The following is a 19614-nucleotide window of genomic DNA, read 5'->3' as shown; positions in this document are numbered from 1 at the left end:
CAGAGTAATTACTCAATAAATGTTCTTACGATTAGTATTATTATTATTATTGAGTTGATTCTGACCTGGAAAAAGTCACGACATGAAAAGGAAAGACCCTTTGGCCACAGCAGCAGTTCCACTGATGGGACCGATGGAAAGAGGGAGGGAATAGAATGGGGTGGCAGTTCCAGCATCTTCAAAGAGCTGTAACCTGGATGCTGGGGAGAAGGCCTGTATCCTGCATCCACCCCAACAACTCCTAAGGGCAGCGACTATCCTCAGAGATGTCCTCAGGCCAAAGCAGGCTCTGTTTACCTCAGGGGCGCTTGGGATGGGGTGGGAGAGAAAGGAAAGAAACAGTGACGTGGAACCCCAACCTAACAGCTGACGTCAATGCATGTTTTGGGGAAAGCATCCCTTTCTCTCCTCTGCTCAAGCATAAGGTGTCTGTCTCCTCTTGAGTCCCTTATGGCCTTTTTTGGGTTAAACAGTCCATGAGGACAAGACTCTACGTCTGGAGCCTTCTATCTCAGAGCCTTAGGAGACAAGGTGTAAGGGGGCCAGAGCCAGGACTCCGCCTGGCCTGAGGAGGGGCAGGGCGCAGCCTGCTTATGAGGCTCCTCCCACCCCAACACCTGCCCGGGAGCCCCATGGGTCACCTGGAAGTCCATGGAGGGCACTTGGATCTAGAGCATCTACAGAAACGCATAAAAACAGTCTCAAGAAAGTAGGGCATCCTCAAGTGTATCAACGTGGGCCTCTAATCCCAGGGCAGCAGGGTGTATAATTCATGCTCCCTCTGTTATGAAATGACATGAAGTCCCAACTCTCCCTTTCCTCGAGACTGAGCCTCTGAATATGCCAGACATATCTGTCTGCTTGACCCCTTTTATGACCCCTGTGAACAAGGAAGGAGGACACATGGGACATTTTATAGGGCCACCAGCACTGACCATTGGCTCTCTTTCTCTGCTCTTTGCTACCCTAATTATCCACCTGGGTACTTTAGAGTTCCCAATCTCCCAAGCTTATAAACCTGGTTTAATGATGATTGGGGGTTTGACCAGCTCAGCCCTCCATCCCCCTACCAGATAAAAAGGTGGGAGCTGAGCAGACTTGATAGGCCTCGCCTCCCATTCTCCCCACGAGAACCCGCCTCTCTGCCTCTCTCTCTCCTGCCATGGCGTGCCGATCCTTCCAGCAGGGCTCCAGGTGTGGCAGTCGGACCTTTAGCTCGTGTTCGGCTGTCCTCCCCCAGGTGGTCACCCACTATGCCGTGAGTAAGGGGCCATGCCGGCCCGGGAGTGGCGGGGGCCTCCGGGCCCTGGGCTGCCTCGGCTCATGGAGCCTGTGCAACATGGGCTTCAGGAGGCCCCGGGTTGCCTCCAGGTGCGGCCTTCCTGGCTTCGGATACCGAGTGGGGGCCACCTGTGGGCCTCCTACTTGCATCACCCCTGTCACCATTAATGAGAGGCTGCTGGTCCCACTCGAACTGGAAATTGACCCGACCGTGCAGAGTGTGAAGAGGGACGAGAAGGAGCAGATCAAGTGCCTCAATAGCCGCTTTGCATCCTTTATCAACAAGGTGAGGGGTCAAAGACCGTGGGATGCAAGGAGTACCTTGTGTCTGGTCCAGAGAGGAAGGGGAAAACTGACCATAAGGAAGCCACTGTTCATCTATTGACTTCTCCTGTGCTCCATGATCACTAACCAGTGAAAGATGGTTAGATCAGGCTCAGTACTAAACATTTCTGTTTGCTGACCCTGTTTTTAATATGTCATCTCTCTCTGGCTATTATCTGATAAAATCACCAAGGTTGCCTCAGGTCAGACTACAAGAGGAACTTCCAGAGCAATGGTAGATACTGAAAGGAACAACTTAAAAGGGCTTTTTGATGAGCTTTAACAACAGAGCTGCTTTCTAAGTGCCTGAGCTGGGGCCAGACCCTTGGGCTTGGAGGTGAGAATGGACACTATGACCTTGGAATTTGCCATTAGGTTAGGCCTGTGATGAGGAGGAGGTGGAGCAGTGAGAGCTAGGGATAAAGCTGGTCATGACCAAAGTCTTCTTTCTATCTGTCAATCCCAGAGCCACAGCTCTGAAACCCATGGCAAAGAGTGGTGTGCTGTCTTTGAATGGCACTAAATTGGCCCACCCCTGTCACCCTCAGCCACCTCTGGGCCTGTCCCTATACTTCAGAAAGCCTCTTGGAACTCAGGACACATGCCAAGGGCTGCACAGGCATTTCTGATGGCCCCAAGGTCTACGGCAGAGAGTCCTGGGCCAGAAATCAGGAGAACTGGACTCTGGTATTGGCTTCACTCCAGACTGTTGCCCTGAGGCCCTGTGCAAACTGCTCACTGCCCAGCCTCAGGAAGGGTAGGGGGTGGGGGAGTGAAAATTAAAGGAAGTGATAGATGCAAAAGCCTTCCCAAAAGGAACTGGTTTTATTATATGGAAACTGTTACACGGTTCAATTTTTTAATTGATTTTTAAGAGTGAGAGGAAGGGAGGGAGGGAGGGAGAGAGAGAGAGAGAGAGAGAGAGAGAGAAACATCAATTTGTTGTTCCACTTACTTAGGCATTCTTTGGTTGATTCTTGTATGTGCCCTGACCAGAGATTGAACCCACAACCTTAGCATATGAGGACAACACTCTAACCAACTGAGCTTACTGGCCAGGGCAACAGAGTTTACTTTTTATTTAATATTTTTAAATTATTTTTATTTATTCATATTTTTTTTAGAGAAGAGAGAGAGAGAAGGGGGGAGGAGCAGGAAGCATCAACTCCCATACATGACTTGATTGGGCAAGCCTAGGGCTTTGAACCAGTGACCTCAGAGTTCCAAGTTGACGCTTGATCCACTGCACCACCACAGGTCAGGCACAACAGAGTTTAGTTTTAAAAGCTCATAAGGTTTGGTTGTAAGCTCATTCTAACAACACAGGTCCTGGCTGTCAACAACATCACACCACCCTCTGTGAGGCTGGAGGCCTTCCGGTGACATGGCCATTGACCAGAAGTAGGGCAATGCTACTTCTTCTGCAGTTTCTTTGAGTGCACAATGTGGAAAATCTCAGAGTGAGGACTGGAGAGTGTGTTCCTCTGCCAATGACTAGCTGGGTGACTGTGGTCAATTCACTAAGCTTCTCCTGATACAGGTTTTCAAGCCACAGAAACGGAGGAGGTGAGCCAGCAGCTCTCCACATTACTGTAACAGGGACTATTTTAGATGCAGTGCTGCTGCAGGATGGGGTGAAGTGGGTGAAAAGAGCTGGAAGTCCTGGGACAGAGCCTTTCATATGACCTTTTCCCTGATTGTCCCTGGGTTGTAATTGAAGAGAGCCTGACAACTCCTGAGTATAATGTCACCTGCTTACATTAGAATGAATATCTGTAAAGTGCTTCCCATTCACAACCCCAAGCAGGAGCTTTAGGAAAGAAAACAAGGCTTACAGGGATGGGATGGCCTAGACTGGACAAAGTTACAAGTCCAGCAGGAGGCAGGCAGACAGGGCTGGAAGGGGGACCTGCCCAGGCTTTGTGGAACAGTGTTCTTTCTACAACAGTGTGCAACCCCTCGGTAGAAGGAGGGTCCTATCAGCTCCTCCAAGCAGGGAAGACACAGAGAGATAACCTCAGGTGCCAGTCTATGCAGAGACCCAATCTGTAAACTTTAGCATATTAGCAGTGGTGTGTCAAGAGAGGGAGCAGAAACTGATTCACTGCCCCCATCGCCATTTATTCTCTCCAAGCCATGGTCCCCAGGTAACCTGCCGCCCAGTGATATCTTGGTCTTGGCTGCAGGTCCGGTTCCTAGAGCAGAAGAACAAGCTGCTGGATACCAAGTGGAAGTTCACGCAGCAGCAGAGGAGCTGCCAGAGCAACATGGAGCCCATCTTTGAGGCCTACATCTGCGGCCTCCGGAGGCAGCTGGAAGGCGTGACAGGGGACCGGGCTCGGCTGGAGGCCGAGCTCTGCAGCCTCCAGGACACGCTGGAGGGCTACCGGAAAAGGTGAGTTTGCTCCAATGTCACCCCCGAGAGCGTCCTAGGTGAGCCAGGCAAACAATCTGGGCCTTGGTCTCCCTATCTATAAGAAGCTTTAGGGAACCCTAAAACTTAGCTTACTAGTTAGTAGAACTAAGAGTAGGAAGGATGATATAGGATACTGCCCATTTGGCACAAGGTAGGAATTCTGAAATTGTGTATTTGTCTTCATCTCCCTTCCCACCACCCTGCCTAAGGAAGGCCCTCACCCTCTCCCTCAGTATAAAACATGGCCTTTTTCCTGCCATTTCTGGCATTCCAGATTCTGCTTCAAACCACCTGTTCTGCCCTGTCTTCCACCAATCATTTCGCATTTCCTGAACTACTTCTTATTCCCCAAACAGATCCCCAAACCCTCTTACCTCTGAGCTTTTGCTCCCCCTGTTCTTTCTTCTGATAAGCCCCTCTCAGCATCTCTTTGAACCACATCCAGGCTAATATATCCCACATTTCCTCTCACCCCTGACTCCTGGATTCCCTCCTCCCATCACAGCTGGAAGTCCTCACCCCACACTCATCAGCAGATCCTCTGTCTCTCTGTCTTCAGTCCCAGCTTCTGGTGGTGAAGGTTCTGTAGCCTGCTAGACTTGCAGCTCATGCCTGACTCACACAGCAGGAGGTGGTTGATAAGCATATGTAAATGAAGAGCTTGAAGGATTATAGCAGGAGTCCCCAAACTTTTTACACAGGGGGCCAGTTCACTGTCCCTCAGACCACTGGAGGGCTGGACTATAAAAAAAAACTATGAACAAATCCCTACGCACACTGCACATATCTTATTTTAAAGTAAAAAAACAAAACAGGACCAAATACAATATTTAAAATAAAAAACAAGTAAATTTAAATCAACAAACTGACCAGTATTTCAATGGGAACTATGCTCCTCTCACTGACCACCAATGAAAGAGGTGCCCCTTCTGGAAGTGCGGTAGGGGCCGGATAAATGGCCTCGGGGGGCCGCATGCGGCCCGCGGGCCGTAGTTTGAGGACCCCTGGATTATAGGATCCAGTGCTTACAAGAAGATAAATTGCTTAATCCTAGGACCACCTGGTCCTAGGTGGGTCTCTCCCAGAACCAGGATCCCATGGAGCACATGTTGGTGGGGGAGAGCTGAGAAAGACACATTTCCATTAACAAGAAACAGTGTGAAATATTGAAAGCAATGGTTCATAAGGGTTGTGGGTCATGGAGTTGAGCCATGTGGGGGATACTCATGCTGAAGGTGTCAACCACGTGCCTATTCATGGTTGATGGAAAAGTCTGGCTCCTTCCTACAAGATGCCACAGTCCAATAAGCACAGACTTTCATGCATACACACCATCAGTTGCAAGGTGGTACAGGGCAGAAAGGAAAAGAATCCTACGAGACTGAGAGAGCAGAGGGGGCCTAGAAACCCATCCTGGGGGTAGGTGCCATTTACTCAGGGCCTTGAAGAATATGTTCCATTGCAGTTACTTCTTAAAAAGGAGAAGTCTGGAGTGGACCCTGGAAAAGGAGCAGGTTATAAGGAAGGGCCAGAATGTTCCAAGTTAGAGTAGATGACTCCAGTAACCAGAACGTGTGACAAAGCCATGTGAGGCCAGCCCTCTCGGCAGGAGCAATGCCTGACCAAGGGGTAAGGCACGCAATGGTCAGGAAACGTGGCTTGCAGCTCAAGATTAGGACTTTGGATCTTAGAAGTGAGACAGTAGGAGAAAGATGAGATCAAGTGGTATTTTAACAATAATAACCAGCACTTACACAGTACAGACCCTTTGCCAAGCTTAATAGCTTTGCAGATATTAACTCATTGTGATATGCTAACTCACAACCCTGTGAGACAGGACCAGTGTAATCCTCATTCTACAAATGATGACACTAAGCCACAGAGAAGCCAAATCACTTACTCAAGATCACAGGACTAGCACTTGCCAAGCCCGGATTCAAACCCAGAGGCAGGCTTCAGCACCAGTGTCCGTGCTACAGCAGTGCCCACTGGGAAAAGGAAGGATGGGTGTCAGGAAGTGCAGGGAAGCTTTTAAAGGTTCAATTTTACTCTTCAAACTGAGTCATTCTGGCCAGACTGAACCTCTTGACCCTGATTCCATAGCCATGGGGGCAGTGAGTGGGTGAGGACCTAGAGGAAATGGCTGGGCTGTGACTCTGGGTCTGCTAAAGTGGTTAATTGCTACCTCTGCAACTGAACTGCAGGAAGAGACCAGATTCAGTACTCTCTGGTGAGGAGGGCACAGGGTCAGCTGGGATTTCTGTGGTTATAATATAACTTCCTCTCAGAACAACTCAGAACAGACAGCTCTGCCAACAACAGGCAGCCAGCTTGTCACCACCTTCTTAGAGGAAACAATCAGATAAAGTGGGCTTCCTAAGCAGCAAGACAGAATGAAGTTAAGCTTACAGAGTACTCCCCAGAGGATGACTCACCACTAGGCTAGTGGGGAGTAGGCTAAACTAACAAATTGGCTAATGAAAGGCTATGATAATAATCACCTGTCTTGAATGGTTGGAGTAACTAGAATTGTCCAGAGACAGAGGCTGGACCTGGTGACTCAGGGCATTCAGTCAGTGAGAAGCAGATTTGCCCCCAAAGGCCCCTTCCCTCAGGTCCCTTCAGAATGACACAGGTTGACTGAAACATTTTTTCCTGCCCATTCCACCAGATATGAAGAGGAGCTGTCCCTGCGGTCCTGTGCAGAAAATGAGTTTGTTGCCTTAAAGAAGGTGAGGAAGATGGTACAGAGAGGGAGAAAGCCTCCAGAGCCAGGCCAGCCGGCCTCAGGACACTCAGCTCTGGGATTGTGTCCAAACAAGTCTGCAGCCCACCCACCTGCAAAACGGTCCCTCACCCCTCAGACCCCAGTGCCGGCCCCAGTGACCCTGAGAAAGATGAGGGCCAGCATCACCCACCCCTTGCTAAAGGGCGGTGATCCACAGGGCCTCCACCTCCCAACCCATAGGGGCCAAAGCTGGTTAAGGTTGTGTCTACACCTACCCAAGAAGCCAGAGATGTAATTAATGCCAAATCAAAATCATAACAAAAACTCTGACTCAAACCCCAAAAGATGAAAACCATTGCCATGATTTCTCAGAAAAATAGCTAGATATTTTCTGGCCTGAGCCCCACAGCTCTGAGAAGCTGTGTTCAAGTCTCCTTCAAACCCTGCTCGCTCAGATCCTTCCCCAACAGGGTACCAAGCCCAGGAGTGTGGTCCTGGGGCTGAGGACCCCTCCCTCCTTCCTTGGCTTTGTGACCGCTTCACTTTCACATGGGCTTACACGAGGAAAGGTGTGTACACACCTGCCACCTACTACCAGCTTGTTAGGAGTAGCCCAGCGGGTGGAGGGCGTGGCCCAGCCATATCCTCCAGCCCCGGGTTATAGTTGCCAATGCTCTGAACACAGGATGTGGATACGGCCTTCCTGCTGAAGGCTGACCTGGAGACCAACGTGGAGGCTCTGGTCCAGGAGATCGACTTCCTGAAAGGCCTGTATGAGGAGGTACCTGCAGCCATGCTTCCCACAGGTGGTAGATCAGGGGCAGTTCTACACAGACATGGGTTGGGAAAGCTCCAGCCCAGTGGGGACATTTCAGAAAAGTAAGCATGTAAAGAAGTCAGCTCTTTTTATGGGACAGCTGGTTCTCTGGCAGTGAGACCCTGAAAGTCAGATGGCCCAGACCTTGGCTCTCAGGTCTCTGTGTAATTGGAGTGGGGGACAGGAAGCCAGTTGGTGATTGAAGACCTGGGGTGCCACAGCCAAGTCCTGTGGAAAGCTGCTGTGGGAAAGTCATCCTCAAAGAGCTCACCTGTGCTCCCCCACCCCCAGGAGATCTGCCTGCTCCAGTCTCAGATCTCAGAGACCTCAGTCATTGTGAAGATGGACAATGGCCGGGTGCTGGACGTGGACAGCATCATTGCTGAGATCAAGGCTCAGTATGATGACATCGCCAGCCGCAGCAAAGCTGAAGCGGAGGCCTGGTACCAGTGCCGGGTGAGGCCCGGGTGAGGGAGGGGGTTTCAGACCCACTTCCCCAAAAAGTGGGTGAGAAGATAATGAAAGACTCATGCCATGCCATAGAGACAGGGAACCCCATAAATCCCAACCCTTATTGTTTCTGCCAGGCCTCAGGCCAGGTGCCCGTGGAACATGTGGGAGTGGACCCCGCAGCCAGCCCAAGCCTCTCATCAATGTGCCAGGGTGCCCAGCTTTATTAACCATAGACTCCCTCAACGTGAAGTCAGAGAATACTAATTGGCAATAATGCAAAGAGGGCTCTGGGCTTCAAGGTGTCAGAGGAAGATAATGGTGGAGCAGAAATGGTGATTTAAGGTGACCCTAGCCTTAGGTAATTAGGGGCTGGCTGAAAGGGCAGTTGGACTTGATTGAACCAATATCATCTCAGCCTCACCTGCCCTATCTGTGAAAGACACCAAGTATTCATTCATGCGTTCTCTCATTCATTTACTCAAGAACTCAAGAACTGTTTCTTGAGCGTTTGTCTTGTGCCAAACACTGCTCTAGATGCAGGATTCCAGCAGGGAGCAAAACAGACAGCAGTCCCTGCCTTCCTGTCACTTTCATTCTGGAAGCTGGGGAGGGACAGACAACAAACAGTAACAAGTACATGTGTGTCAGATGGTGCTGCATGCTATGGAGAAAACAAATCAGGGTGAAGTGTAGGGAATGTTGTGGGAATATGGTTTTAAATAGTAGCCAGGGAAAGATGGCTGTAAAACCAGTAGCCACGGCCACCATCACAGCCGCCTGGCCCATGCAGGTTCGGATTTGATTAAGACAGACGGTAATAAAACAAAGGAGCCAAGAACTGGTGGGCCATTAGCTTTAATCCTAGCTTGCACATGGCGGGCAAGAAATACACACAGTGGGAAAACACTTCCCTTTCCATTCAATGTTCCCAAAGCCACTGACTTATCCAAGTTTCCTAGAATCAAAGTTCCTACCTCACCAGCTTTATTCACCTCTGTTCCCCATCTCCTTCTCTCTGCACAAACTGGCTTCTCCTTCAGCACTCTGCCATCTTGGCTGCCTCTCTGTTGCAATGCTAATTTCAGGAAGAGAGAGAGACAGACAGAGAGAGAGAGAGGGCCTCCAGTCTGCCCCATTTTATAGTGTAGAAATCAAAACCTTTAATCCAATATACAAATAAGGAAGTCTCTGATACAAAGTCTGAGGCATAAATGGGATTCCTCATAAGAGTGCACCACCCTACATCATGCAACAGTCAAGGGTGTGGAGAAAAGCTTAGTGTTGAGAAGATCTTAGTATTAAAAGGGTGGGAAAGGCTTAGTCTTAAAACTAAGCCTTAGGCTATAAGGACTCTGCCTGCTTACAGTCTGTCCCTCACACCCAATGCAGACTATAAGGGAGCAAACAGATATATCATATTTACAAACTTATTTGACCCACAATGGCCTAACTGAGGGGTGTTGGCACCACGAGGATACTCAGATCACACCACCCCTATGCTCAAGATTACAGTATACAGGGAGAGAAACGGGTCACCAACCAAACAGAAAAACAAAGTAGCATGAAGTGTCTGGAATGACAGAGGCATCGGCATTTGATCTGGATCTTGGAGGTCAAGAACAACAGGAGCATGAGGGAAGGGTGTGTCTGGCTGGGGCAGCAGGAGCCAGGATACAAAGCATGAACGGGGAGTTCCCAGTATGAAGCATCGTGAAGGAGATGGAGCTGGCGGGGTAGCAAGGGGCCAGATCACAGCAAATCTTCAGTGCTGTGCTAAGTACTTTGGACTTTTCTGAAGGCAGTGGGTACCACCACCCAAAGTGATGTTCTATCCATTTTCTGGAGATTCATTGTGATCCAAGGTATCAAACCGTAGCCTGAAGTCGGCTCCCAGAGACTCTGTGGCTCAACCACACCAGGTTTCATCCTGGCTAGTCCCCCTCCAGCTGCTCCCCTGGACTGCCCATCAATCAAGCACACTCAGAGAAAACAATCTCATTTTCCTATTGTTGGGCAGCTAAAATGTATTATGCTCACTTTGTTAAAAATGGCGCTGCCCACGTGAGGCCGTAGCCCAGGTGATATTAATGTGTGTTGAGAATCCTTGTAGCCTGGGGCTTGGTTTTGGGATTAAGCCTTTCCCACCCTTTTTGATGTGGGGTGGTACAATCCAATCATGCCTCAGAGAAGTGACTTTGTATTAGAGACTTCCCTATTTTGTATATTGGATTAGAGGTTGTGAAGCTACAATATAAAATGGGGGCAGAACGAGAGTTTGCGCTCTTGGTTCCTGGGATGATTAGCATGAGAGAGCAGAGGGAGCAGTGCAGAGAGCAGAAAGAGGCCATGTGGCCAGGAGAAGCAGCCAAGATGGCGGAGTGCTGAGCGAGATGCCAGTTTGTGTAGAGTTTGTATCTGGGATAAGGAAGGAGATGGGGAACTGAGGAGAATAAGGCTGGTGAGCTAGAAACCTTTGATTCTAGGAAACTCGGATAAGTCAGTAGCTTTGTGAGCACTGAATGTGAGTGGGTTTTGGAGCCCAGTGTGTGTTTTTACTTGCCCGCCGGGTGCAAGCTAGAATCAAAGAAAATGGCCTATCAAGTTTTTGGCTCCATTGTTTCTTTACCGACTGTCTGAATCCAATGCGAACCTGCATGTGAATGGCCACGATGGTGGCTCCTGGCTTTACACCTATCCTCCTAAATCAGAACCAGAAAGACAACTTTATCATTTAAAGATTGTATTTACCTGTAAGGATCAGAAATTTTAAAAAATAATTTTAAGTACAGGAATAGACTACCCACAATTAACCCAAGGATCTATGTCACCATCAAGGACACAGACTCTTTCTAGCTTTCTTTTCTGCCATCCTTAACATTGCTTTAATACGGTTGCCATCTGTCTCAGGACGGCTGTCATACCACCAATCTCACATGCTCATTTCAGGCAGAAAGGATAGCAGAGGGCAGAAGAAACATTCCAAGTGAATCATCTCCCACTTCAAAGAACTTTCCCCGGAAACCCTACTCAGCAGGGGTCATAGACCTCATTCATGAGAAGGCTAAGCAATATCCTCTTATCTGGCTTATGACCACCCCAAACAAAAGCAGAAGAGGAAAGTAGTTATTAATTAGGCAACTATTGGCTTTCACACAATAGCCAAATACCCCATGGGCCAAAGAGGTTTTGGGCTTATCTCGTTTTTGCATTTTCAATGCTGCCATCCATTATGTGCAAAAAGCTAGTTGGCTAATTTTCAAAACTCTGCAAATGTAATCTACAATAGGCTATTCAGAAATTGGCTTCAGAGTTGCAAAGGTGAAGAAGTGTTTAGCCAAGGTAGAAGAAAATATTGCATTTTGTTTTCAATTGCTTTGGAGAAGAATATACAATCATACTCACCCTGGGGGCAGACATGGTCTGTCCTCTGTCCTTGGTCTGTTAGGCATCCCAAGCTGAGGTCCAGAGGGACATCTAAAAGGGAGGGAACCCTCCGGAGACCTTTGGGCTCTGGGGCAGAGAGAAAGGACAAGACACAGAACAGCTAAACAGAGAGGAGGGGACCTTGGAAATTGGAGAAGGATTTAATAAGCCTAACTGTTCAGGGCTGGAAGGTGAGAAGAGACTGAGGAGCAGCCCAGAAAAGGACCCAAAATTGGCCAGAAATGGTAAAAATATGGGGAACAGAGAAAGTGTGAGAATTAGAGAGCACCTGAGCCAGGAAGTCATCAGAGGAGAGACTCGGGACAGTGAGAAAGGGGGGCGCTGGGTTCTGACTTCTCGGTCCCTGCAGTATGAGGAGCTGCGGCTGACCTCCGGGAGCCAGTGTGACGACCTCCGCAACCGCAAGAGTGAGATCCTGGAAATGAAGAAGCGGACCCAGCGGCTACAGCAAGAGATTGAGAGTGTCAAAGCCCAGGTGAGGCCAGAGAGGCCTGGTCCTGAGGGGCCATTGAGGCTGACCCACCATCTGGTCATGTGGGGCGGGTCCATACGCCCAGGGAGTGCTATTGGAGAGGCAATAAACATAGGCTGCCTCAATTAAGAGGGCACATCCCTTTCTACAGAAGAGCTCACCAACCACAGGAAGAGCAGCTGTAGGAAACAGCAGGGTCCCCAACAGAGGCCAGGCCACCTATTATCAAAGATGAGAGAGCAAAGGTGCTTCAGTAGATGGGAGCATAAAAAAAAGACTGTCTCCATGGTCTTTTCCAGCCCAAAGACTGCAATTCAATTATCCTGAAGGTCAAGGTGACTCTGCAGAGTTCATTAAATCAGACCCACTCCGTTCTCCGACGAGTGAAGACCAGCCAGGCACAAAATCTATTAGCCCTCAAGAAATTGCTCAGTGTGTCTAAGAGAAACTCTCAAATCTCCCTGAGGCGTTGCAGATAGGAAAACCGTTGCCAGTCCTCCAGAGGAATCACATGTCACAATCCTAGGATGAAACCCACAGCAGATTTAAATCTTCTGTGTAACCAAGACTGTAGGAAAACTTACAAAACTTCTGACATCAGATGTGTAGGGTTTTGCCCACACCAAGCAATTCTGTGATACCAGCTGGGTGTTCTACAATTTAACTCAATTCTGATACTATCTACCTGGAAACAGTGTCAGATCCCACAGGTTAAGGGCTATCCCACAAGACTGCCCCACTTTAGATGCCAATCACAGGTCCAGGTTGACCCTGAGCTTCCTACCATTCTGCTAGAAATTGGAACCCCTTCCTTGGGATTGATTAATTTGCTAGAGTGGCTCACAGAACTCAAGGATAGTTTACTTGCCGTTCACCATTTTGTTAGTAAAGGACATGATAGAGAATACACGTGACCATGCAAACGGAAGGGGTGCGGAGGGGCGCAGAGTCTCCACGCTCTCTCTGAGCACATCACTGTCGCACCACCGCCACAAACCCATACTTGGGAACTTTTATGGAGGCTTCCTCATGTACGCATGATCAATCATTTCCAGCCCTGAAGGGTGGAGGGTGGCACTGAAAATTGCAAGCCTCTACTCATGGCTTGATCTTGCTGGTGAACCACCCTCACCCAGGAGCCCTCCAGACGCCCACCCAGAGCCTCATTAGAGCAAAAGATACTGCTGTCACTCAGGAAATTCCAAGAAATTTAGGAACTCTGTGTCAAGAGCCTGGATCAGAGACCAAATATTAGAACAAAAGATGCTCTTAGTGCTTTTATCACTTAGGAGATTACAAGGGTCTTAGGAGCTCTGTACCAGATATAGAGACAGGTATAGAAAGGTATTGATAGATAGATAGATAGATAGATAGATAGATAGATAGATAGATAGATAGATCCTGTTATTTTATAATGACCGTGTTCACTCTGTTCTTCTGAGAGTCGGCCTAGGGCTCCAAAGGTCTCCAATAATGCCTTCTGTGCCCACTCCCCCAGCGCTGCAAATTGGAAGCTGCAGTGACCCAGGCTGAGCAGCAGGGCGAGACGGCCCTCAACGATGCCAAGTGCAAACTGACCGGGCTGGAGGAGGCCCTGCAGAAGGCCAAGCAGGACATGGCCTGCCTGCTCAAGGAGTACCAGGAGGTGATGAACTCCAAGCTGGGCCTGGACATCGAGATCGCCACCTACAGGCGCCTGCTGGAGGGCGAGGAGCAGAGGTGAGTGTAGGATGTGGATACTCTCCTGCCCTCGGATTGCTGCTGGTATAGCCCATCTGCAGTCATAAAAAATGTAGAGCAGGGCCCAGTCTGAGTGCCCTCGTGGACGTGTTCTGTGGTGCGGGTGGAAAATGGGGTTGTCTGTGCTTATTGGCCTTGGCTTCTTTAATGCAGTTACCTTGTGTCTTTTTTCCTCTCACCTCAGGCTGTGTGAAGGCATTGGGCCCGTGAATATCTGTGAGTAGATGTGTACTCCCCAAGGCTCTGGGTCCTTGGGGGCTGATCAACCCAACATAGGCTCCAGCACCCCTGCCCATACCTTGGCATGCCTCCTCACCCAAAGGAAGAGTCTGTCTGTTGGAGCTCCTGGTCGGAGGGAGAAGCTCTGCTGCAGGGCTACTTAAGTCTGTGGGAATCAGAATGGGGAGCAGATATGCAGCATGGTCCCAGTGCTTCAGGGCCCAGAAGCTGCAAGGATCCATACTGACATGAAGATGCTTTGCTAGAGAAAGAGGATTTGAAGCAGGCTCAGAGAAGCAGAAACAAAGAGGGTGAAGCTGAAGCCATGGCTCTGGGAATAGAGGAGACGCATGTGGGGAACTGGTGGGCACTCTGTGGCTGGGGTGAGATGAGGTTCCTTAGGGGTGAATGGCAGCAGGTGGGGGCATGATCTTAGTGAACGATTCCTGATCCTATTCCCACAGCTGTGAGCAGCTCAAAAGGTGCCATCCTGTATAAGCCATGTGTGGTCAGCACGCCCATGCTGAGGACCGAATACTGCCCAGAGGATGCCAGTGTGATCAAGAGCAGTGGAGGCTGCAGTGTCGTGGGCACCAGTGAACTCTACATCCCCTGCGAGCCCCAGGGGCTCCTGGGCTGCTCCAGCGAGTGGAGCTCCAGCATGAAGCTGGGGTCTGGAGGCAGCTCCTCCTGCCACAAGTGTTAGCACTGCTGCAGAGGCTGGAAGTCCAGGACACAGGGCACTAGTGCCCAGCCTGGAAAACCAGGAGATTCCAAAACCTCACCTTCCTGTTCTGAATGCAGATTTCCCTTGGGTTGTTGCTGGTATTCCTCAGCTCTGTCCTAACTTCTAGAGCCATTTTTCACTTAACTGTGTGCAGACCCTGAGCTAGCTTAGGTGTAGGGGTGGGATGCAAAGAAAGAGAATGCATCTCCCTTGTGCCCTGGAGCCCTGGTTGGCAAACCGCGGCTCTTTGACCCCTTGAGTGTGGCTCTTCCACAAAATACCATGTGCAGGCGCTACTTCAATAAGGAATGTACCTACCTATATAGTGTAAGTTTAAAAAACTTGGCTCTCAAAAGAAATTTCAATTGTTGTACTGTTGATATTTGGCTGAGTTTGCCGACCACTGGCCTAGAGTGCGGACAGTTGGGTCAAGAGAATGGCAGTAACCACCTACCACTTCTCTTCGGGATGAGAAGCCCAACTGCGCACATCCCAGTTCTGCTTTGTGGATTAAATCATAGAAGCTTCCCCACAAAACTAGCCTCCCTGAATCCCCAGAAGTTCCTCACCTCCTTTACCTCTGATTCTCATGCACCTAAGAAAAATGAGCTTCTTTTAACAGCCACCTAAAACATGCACTATTGCAAATGTCAAAAGGAGATATTCCAAAACTCCATTCTGAATTCCAAGGCCAAAGGCCAGGATTTGGGGACCACTCAACACCTGTCCATGGTCCTCTCAGTTAACAAAGAATCAACAGGTGGCCTTTGGGCAGTGGATTTAACTACTCAGATGTGTTGAACTCAAACTATGAAAATAGGTGTTGTTTTTTCTGAGCTCACATTGGCTTCTGATAGTAGAGACATGCCTAGAACAGAGGGGAGGGGACATGGAATATGTACTCAACGGAGGAACAATCAAGAGCTGACTTATTTGCTAAATGGAAGCAAGCCCCACCCACCTTCTGTACCTACCGCCAGTCTCCTAGTCCCTCTCCTTCCACACACTCTCGCATTGGGTCTGATAGGAATGTGTTTTCCTGGCTACAGCTATGTGGTGGCGCCAGCAGATTTACAGGCTGCGGCTCAGGGGCTCTGATGGAGGAGGAGGTGCTGGACAGACCCCATCCTCCCAGAGGCCCCATCCCTAGTGCTACATCTCCGAAAGCCCCACCCACCCAGATATCCAGGTCTCCACAAGGAGCCTCAGGGCTTGTCTGTTCCCAATAAACTAACTAGTCACAGGTTACAGCAATCAGGATTATTTGGCCTGCTTGTGGGGTGTGAAAGAAGGAACTTCCTCTGTAGAAGACTAAATAAGCAACTTTTAAGGCCGGAAGCCAGGGGACTTGAGGGTGGAAATGAAGGTTACTGTACAAGTGGGAAAACGACACATGAACAATTAGTAAGTGGCCTGTGGAATAAATGTGGACCCACACAAATTGCACCTAAAAACTGCACATCACACCCCAACAAGTCACTTGCCACATTAAGAACCACAAGCCTATTGCACACAGGCCTCCTCACCACATGGTCTCCGCACATGTCACAGAGAAGGTTTATGGAGCACCCTAGCATGTCTATACTTATCAGGCTCCAAGGCCTGGGTTCTCGGTTCTGCCTCCCCATCCTGGATCGTCTTGGTGCAGGACATTCCTGGCCCTGGGAAAACAGTGAGGATGGGTGGCAGACCAGTCAGAGAGGAGAGCCCTCTCATCTCTTCTTCCTCTTTACAGAGCCCTAAAGTCTGGAAATGAGACTTGGTAGTGAAAGTTTCACCCTCTGTAGGTCCCGATACGCTCCCTGTTGCCTCACTGATTCCCCGAAACAACCCCCCACCACAAACGTCCCTGTGGCTCTCCTCTCCTGAGCACTGAAGTACAGCTCCTCTTCTGCACAGGCCCCCACAGAGCAGCTATTCTGTGCCAATGGGAAGCTGGTGGTACAGAGGTGACCAAGACACCTTCTGTGCCCTGGAGGGACTCTGCCTCACAGAGAAGTCATTAATGAGAGCCAGGGACTATGAGAACAATGAGAAAAAACAACTCATGATTATGCCCAGCAGAGGGGTCAGAGAGAGAGTCACAGAGAGGATTGTAAGAACAAAGACTAAAGGGAAGTCTAGAGTTCATATTTAAAAGAACCCATGCACTCACTTCTTTCATTCAATTTATATCTACCAAGCACCTGCTATGAGTCAGGCCACTCAGGGGCTGGTGGCATAGTGGTGAACAAGACAGTCCCAGTCAGGGCCAACTCACCCAGCAGGCATGGTAGATACAGTACTTACAGCCCATTATAGGAGCTGTAAGTTGGTGCAGCCACTCTGGAAAACAGTCTGGTAGTTCCTCAAATGTTAAACATAAGACCCAGAGTTACCACATGACCCAGCAATTTCACTCATAGGTATATAACCAGGAGAAATGAAAACACATGTTCACACAAAAACTGGTAAGTGGATGTCCACAACAGCACTAGTAATGATGGGCAAAAATGGAAAAAACCCAAATGTCCATCAACAGACAAATGGATAATCAAATGTGGTATATTCATACAATAGGTTATTATTCTCTCTTAAAAAGGAATGAAGTACTAATAAATGCTACAACATGGATGAACCTTAAAAATGTATAGAAGGTAAAAGAAGCCAGACACAAAGACCATATAGAATACAATTCCCTTCATATGAAAGTCTAGAATATAAAAATCCATGGAGACGAAAGCAGATTAGCGGTTGCTAAGGGCTGGAAGAAAGAGAAGACGAAGGCAGAGGGGAGGTGTGGGGGTGATTTTTAAAAAAGCGAGTTTTTTTGTGATGAAAGTGTTCTAAAATTGACAGTGATGATAATTGTATATGTCTTGGAATATACTAAAATCACTGAATTGTACATTTTAAATGAATAAATTATATGGTATGTGAAATATATCTCCATAATAAAGAGCAGGGAATTCAGACTTGGAACATGAAAGTACAGATGGGAGAAGTGGTGTGAAGGGGACATATCTGAGGTTCCCATCCCAGTCACTGGCCTTGAGAAGGTCCCCAGGAGGGGGCGGGGCAGGCAAGCTGGGTCCTGAAGGACAGCTGGACTTAGGAAAAGAAAACAGAGGCCCTGGCCGGTTGGCTCAGTGGTAGAGCGTCGGCCTGGCATGTGGAAGTCCAGGGTTCGATTCCCAGCCAGGGCACACAGGAGAGGCGCCCATCTGCTTCTCCACCCCGCCCCCTCTCCTTCCTCTCTGTCTCTCTCTTCTCCTCCCGCAGCCGAGGCTCCATTGGAGCAAAAGATGGCCCCGGGCGCTGGGGATGGCTCTGTGGCCTCTGCCCCAGGCGCTAGAGTGGCTCTGGTCACAACAGAGTGATGCCCCGGATGGGCAGAGCATCACCTTCTGATGAGCATGCCGGTTGGATCCCAGTCGGGTGCATGCAGAAGTCTGTCTGACTGCCTCCCCGTTTCCAGCTTCAGGAAAAAAAAAAAAAAAACCAGAGAGTGTGTTCCACACTGAGGGGTGGGCAACTGTGAACCAGAAGGCAGAGCACCCACCCCATGAGAGTCTGTGATTCAGAAATGTATGTCCACATGCGGAAAAGGAGGGGACAGAACAATGGGCCACAGAACTTTAACTCCCACTTCAATTCCTGTCACTCTGGACCTGGCCCTAGAGCCAGCAAAGTTCCTTGCTGATTAATAACTCAGAGTTCTGAAAACTTACCGAGATGCTCTGGTCTAGAAGATTCCAATAGACCGCCCATCCCTATCCCATAGATCAGTACATGCAGCCCAGGAAACACGCCGCTGGAATAAAGGAGAAGAGGGAGGGCAGATTCCCCCACTGTCACTTAGAGGGGGCCTTGGGCCTGAGGACTGTCCATTTGGAATTTCCCATTCTGGAGTGCCCAGGCCCTTGGGGAAGGGAGGCACCAATCAGCCAATATTGAGGGCACCCCAACTTGGACCTAGATGTGAGCTCAGAGGCCTGGGCACACCCTCTCCAGAACTTCTACCAGGGGAACCCCTTAAGTGATGTGTAGCAATGACATCCCCCTTCTTTCTCAGGAGATGAATTGAGGCAGGTGGGAAAACATGCCTTGCTGGGGTCCCGCTCTGGGAGGAATCCAGGGGTCCCACAGGAATAGATAGCAAGAAACGAGTGAGAAAGCCAAATTCTTTAGTTCATCTGCCAGGCATCTCTGCCAATTGCTAATATAGCTTCATTTTATACACTAAGTTATAATCACATGGTATGCAGAATACATTGATTAATAGTTATTTTTGCTTTAATGTGGATAAATATTCCAGGAAGAGGTTAATACATTTCTTTAAGCTATAAATCAGGTGGTAAACCATTCTAAGTACAGTTATACAATAACTTGAGCAGCAACAACAATATTGGCATCAGCCTTACGCAAGCTAAAGGGTCCCAAATGAGTAATAACTCTGCTTTGCCTAATGGCCTATTGTCTAGTAAAATCATGTCTGTCTGCTTTTTACATATACTAGTTAAGTTCTAACTTTATTTTTCTCAGAGTGCTCCACTAGCTGAAGGTCAGGTATGTAAGAGGAACGGAAAGTTTTTCTATTCTTCTACAATATGAAAAGGCTAGGGGGGTTAAGTAATGGATTACGGAAAGGCTGAAAGGTGCTTTTGTGTTTAGCTACTGTTTCCTACCTATTCATAAGTCACAATCTATTTTTTCTTAATATGATTTATAGGAGGGAGTTTTTCCACAGACTTATCCCCTTTCAGGGGATATCATAGCCAGCCTCCTATGTCCATGGACCCAGGCAAGGGGGTTTATAGGCTTTTCTGTGGAATTCACACCCTCTGTCTCATTTCCAGAGAAATCACTGCGAATCTGCTGGGAAAGCACAGTGCAACTATTAATTCCAGACGCTGACCTTGTGCCATAAGTGACAGCACACACACCCAAAAAGGAGGAAGAACAATCAAATAGATCCAAGAAGTTAGGAGAGAAGTGTTATTGCACCTCTTCT

At 48.9% G+C, this 19614-nt stretch overlaps 1 protein-coding gene across 1 annotated transcript; it reads left to right on the top strand.

Annotated features, from left to right (window-relative positions):
* Positions 1 to 1162: 1162 nt before the first annotated feature.
* KRT82 (keratin 82) lies at positions 1163 to 14620 on the top strand. Its single transcript, XM_066265674.1, has 9 exons — positions 1163 to 1567; positions 3792 to 4000; positions 6693 to 6753; positions 7435 to 7530; positions 7858 to 8022; positions 11813 to 11938; positions 13434 to 13654; positions 13860 to 13891; positions 14359 to 14620. The coding sequence occupies exons 1-9, from the start codon at positions 1163 to 1165 to the stop codon at positions 14598 to 14600; spliced, it is 1557 nt and encodes a 518-aa protein (XP_066121771.1). The 3' UTR covers positions 14601 to 14620.
* Positions 14621 to 19614: the final 4994 nt, after the last annotated feature.

Source organism: Saccopteryx bilineata, chromosome 1 (genome assembly GCF_036850765.1).
Source record: "Saccopteryx bilineata isolate mSacBil1 chromosome 1, mSacBil1_pri_phased_curated, whole genome shotgun sequence".
Taxonomy (NCBI): domain Eukaryota; kingdom Metazoa; phylum Chordata; class Mammalia; order Chiroptera; family Emballonuridae; genus Saccopteryx; species Saccopteryx bilineata.
The sequence above is the reverse complement of the archived record's forward strand: the minus strand, read 5'-3'. Positions and strand labels throughout refer to the sequence as shown.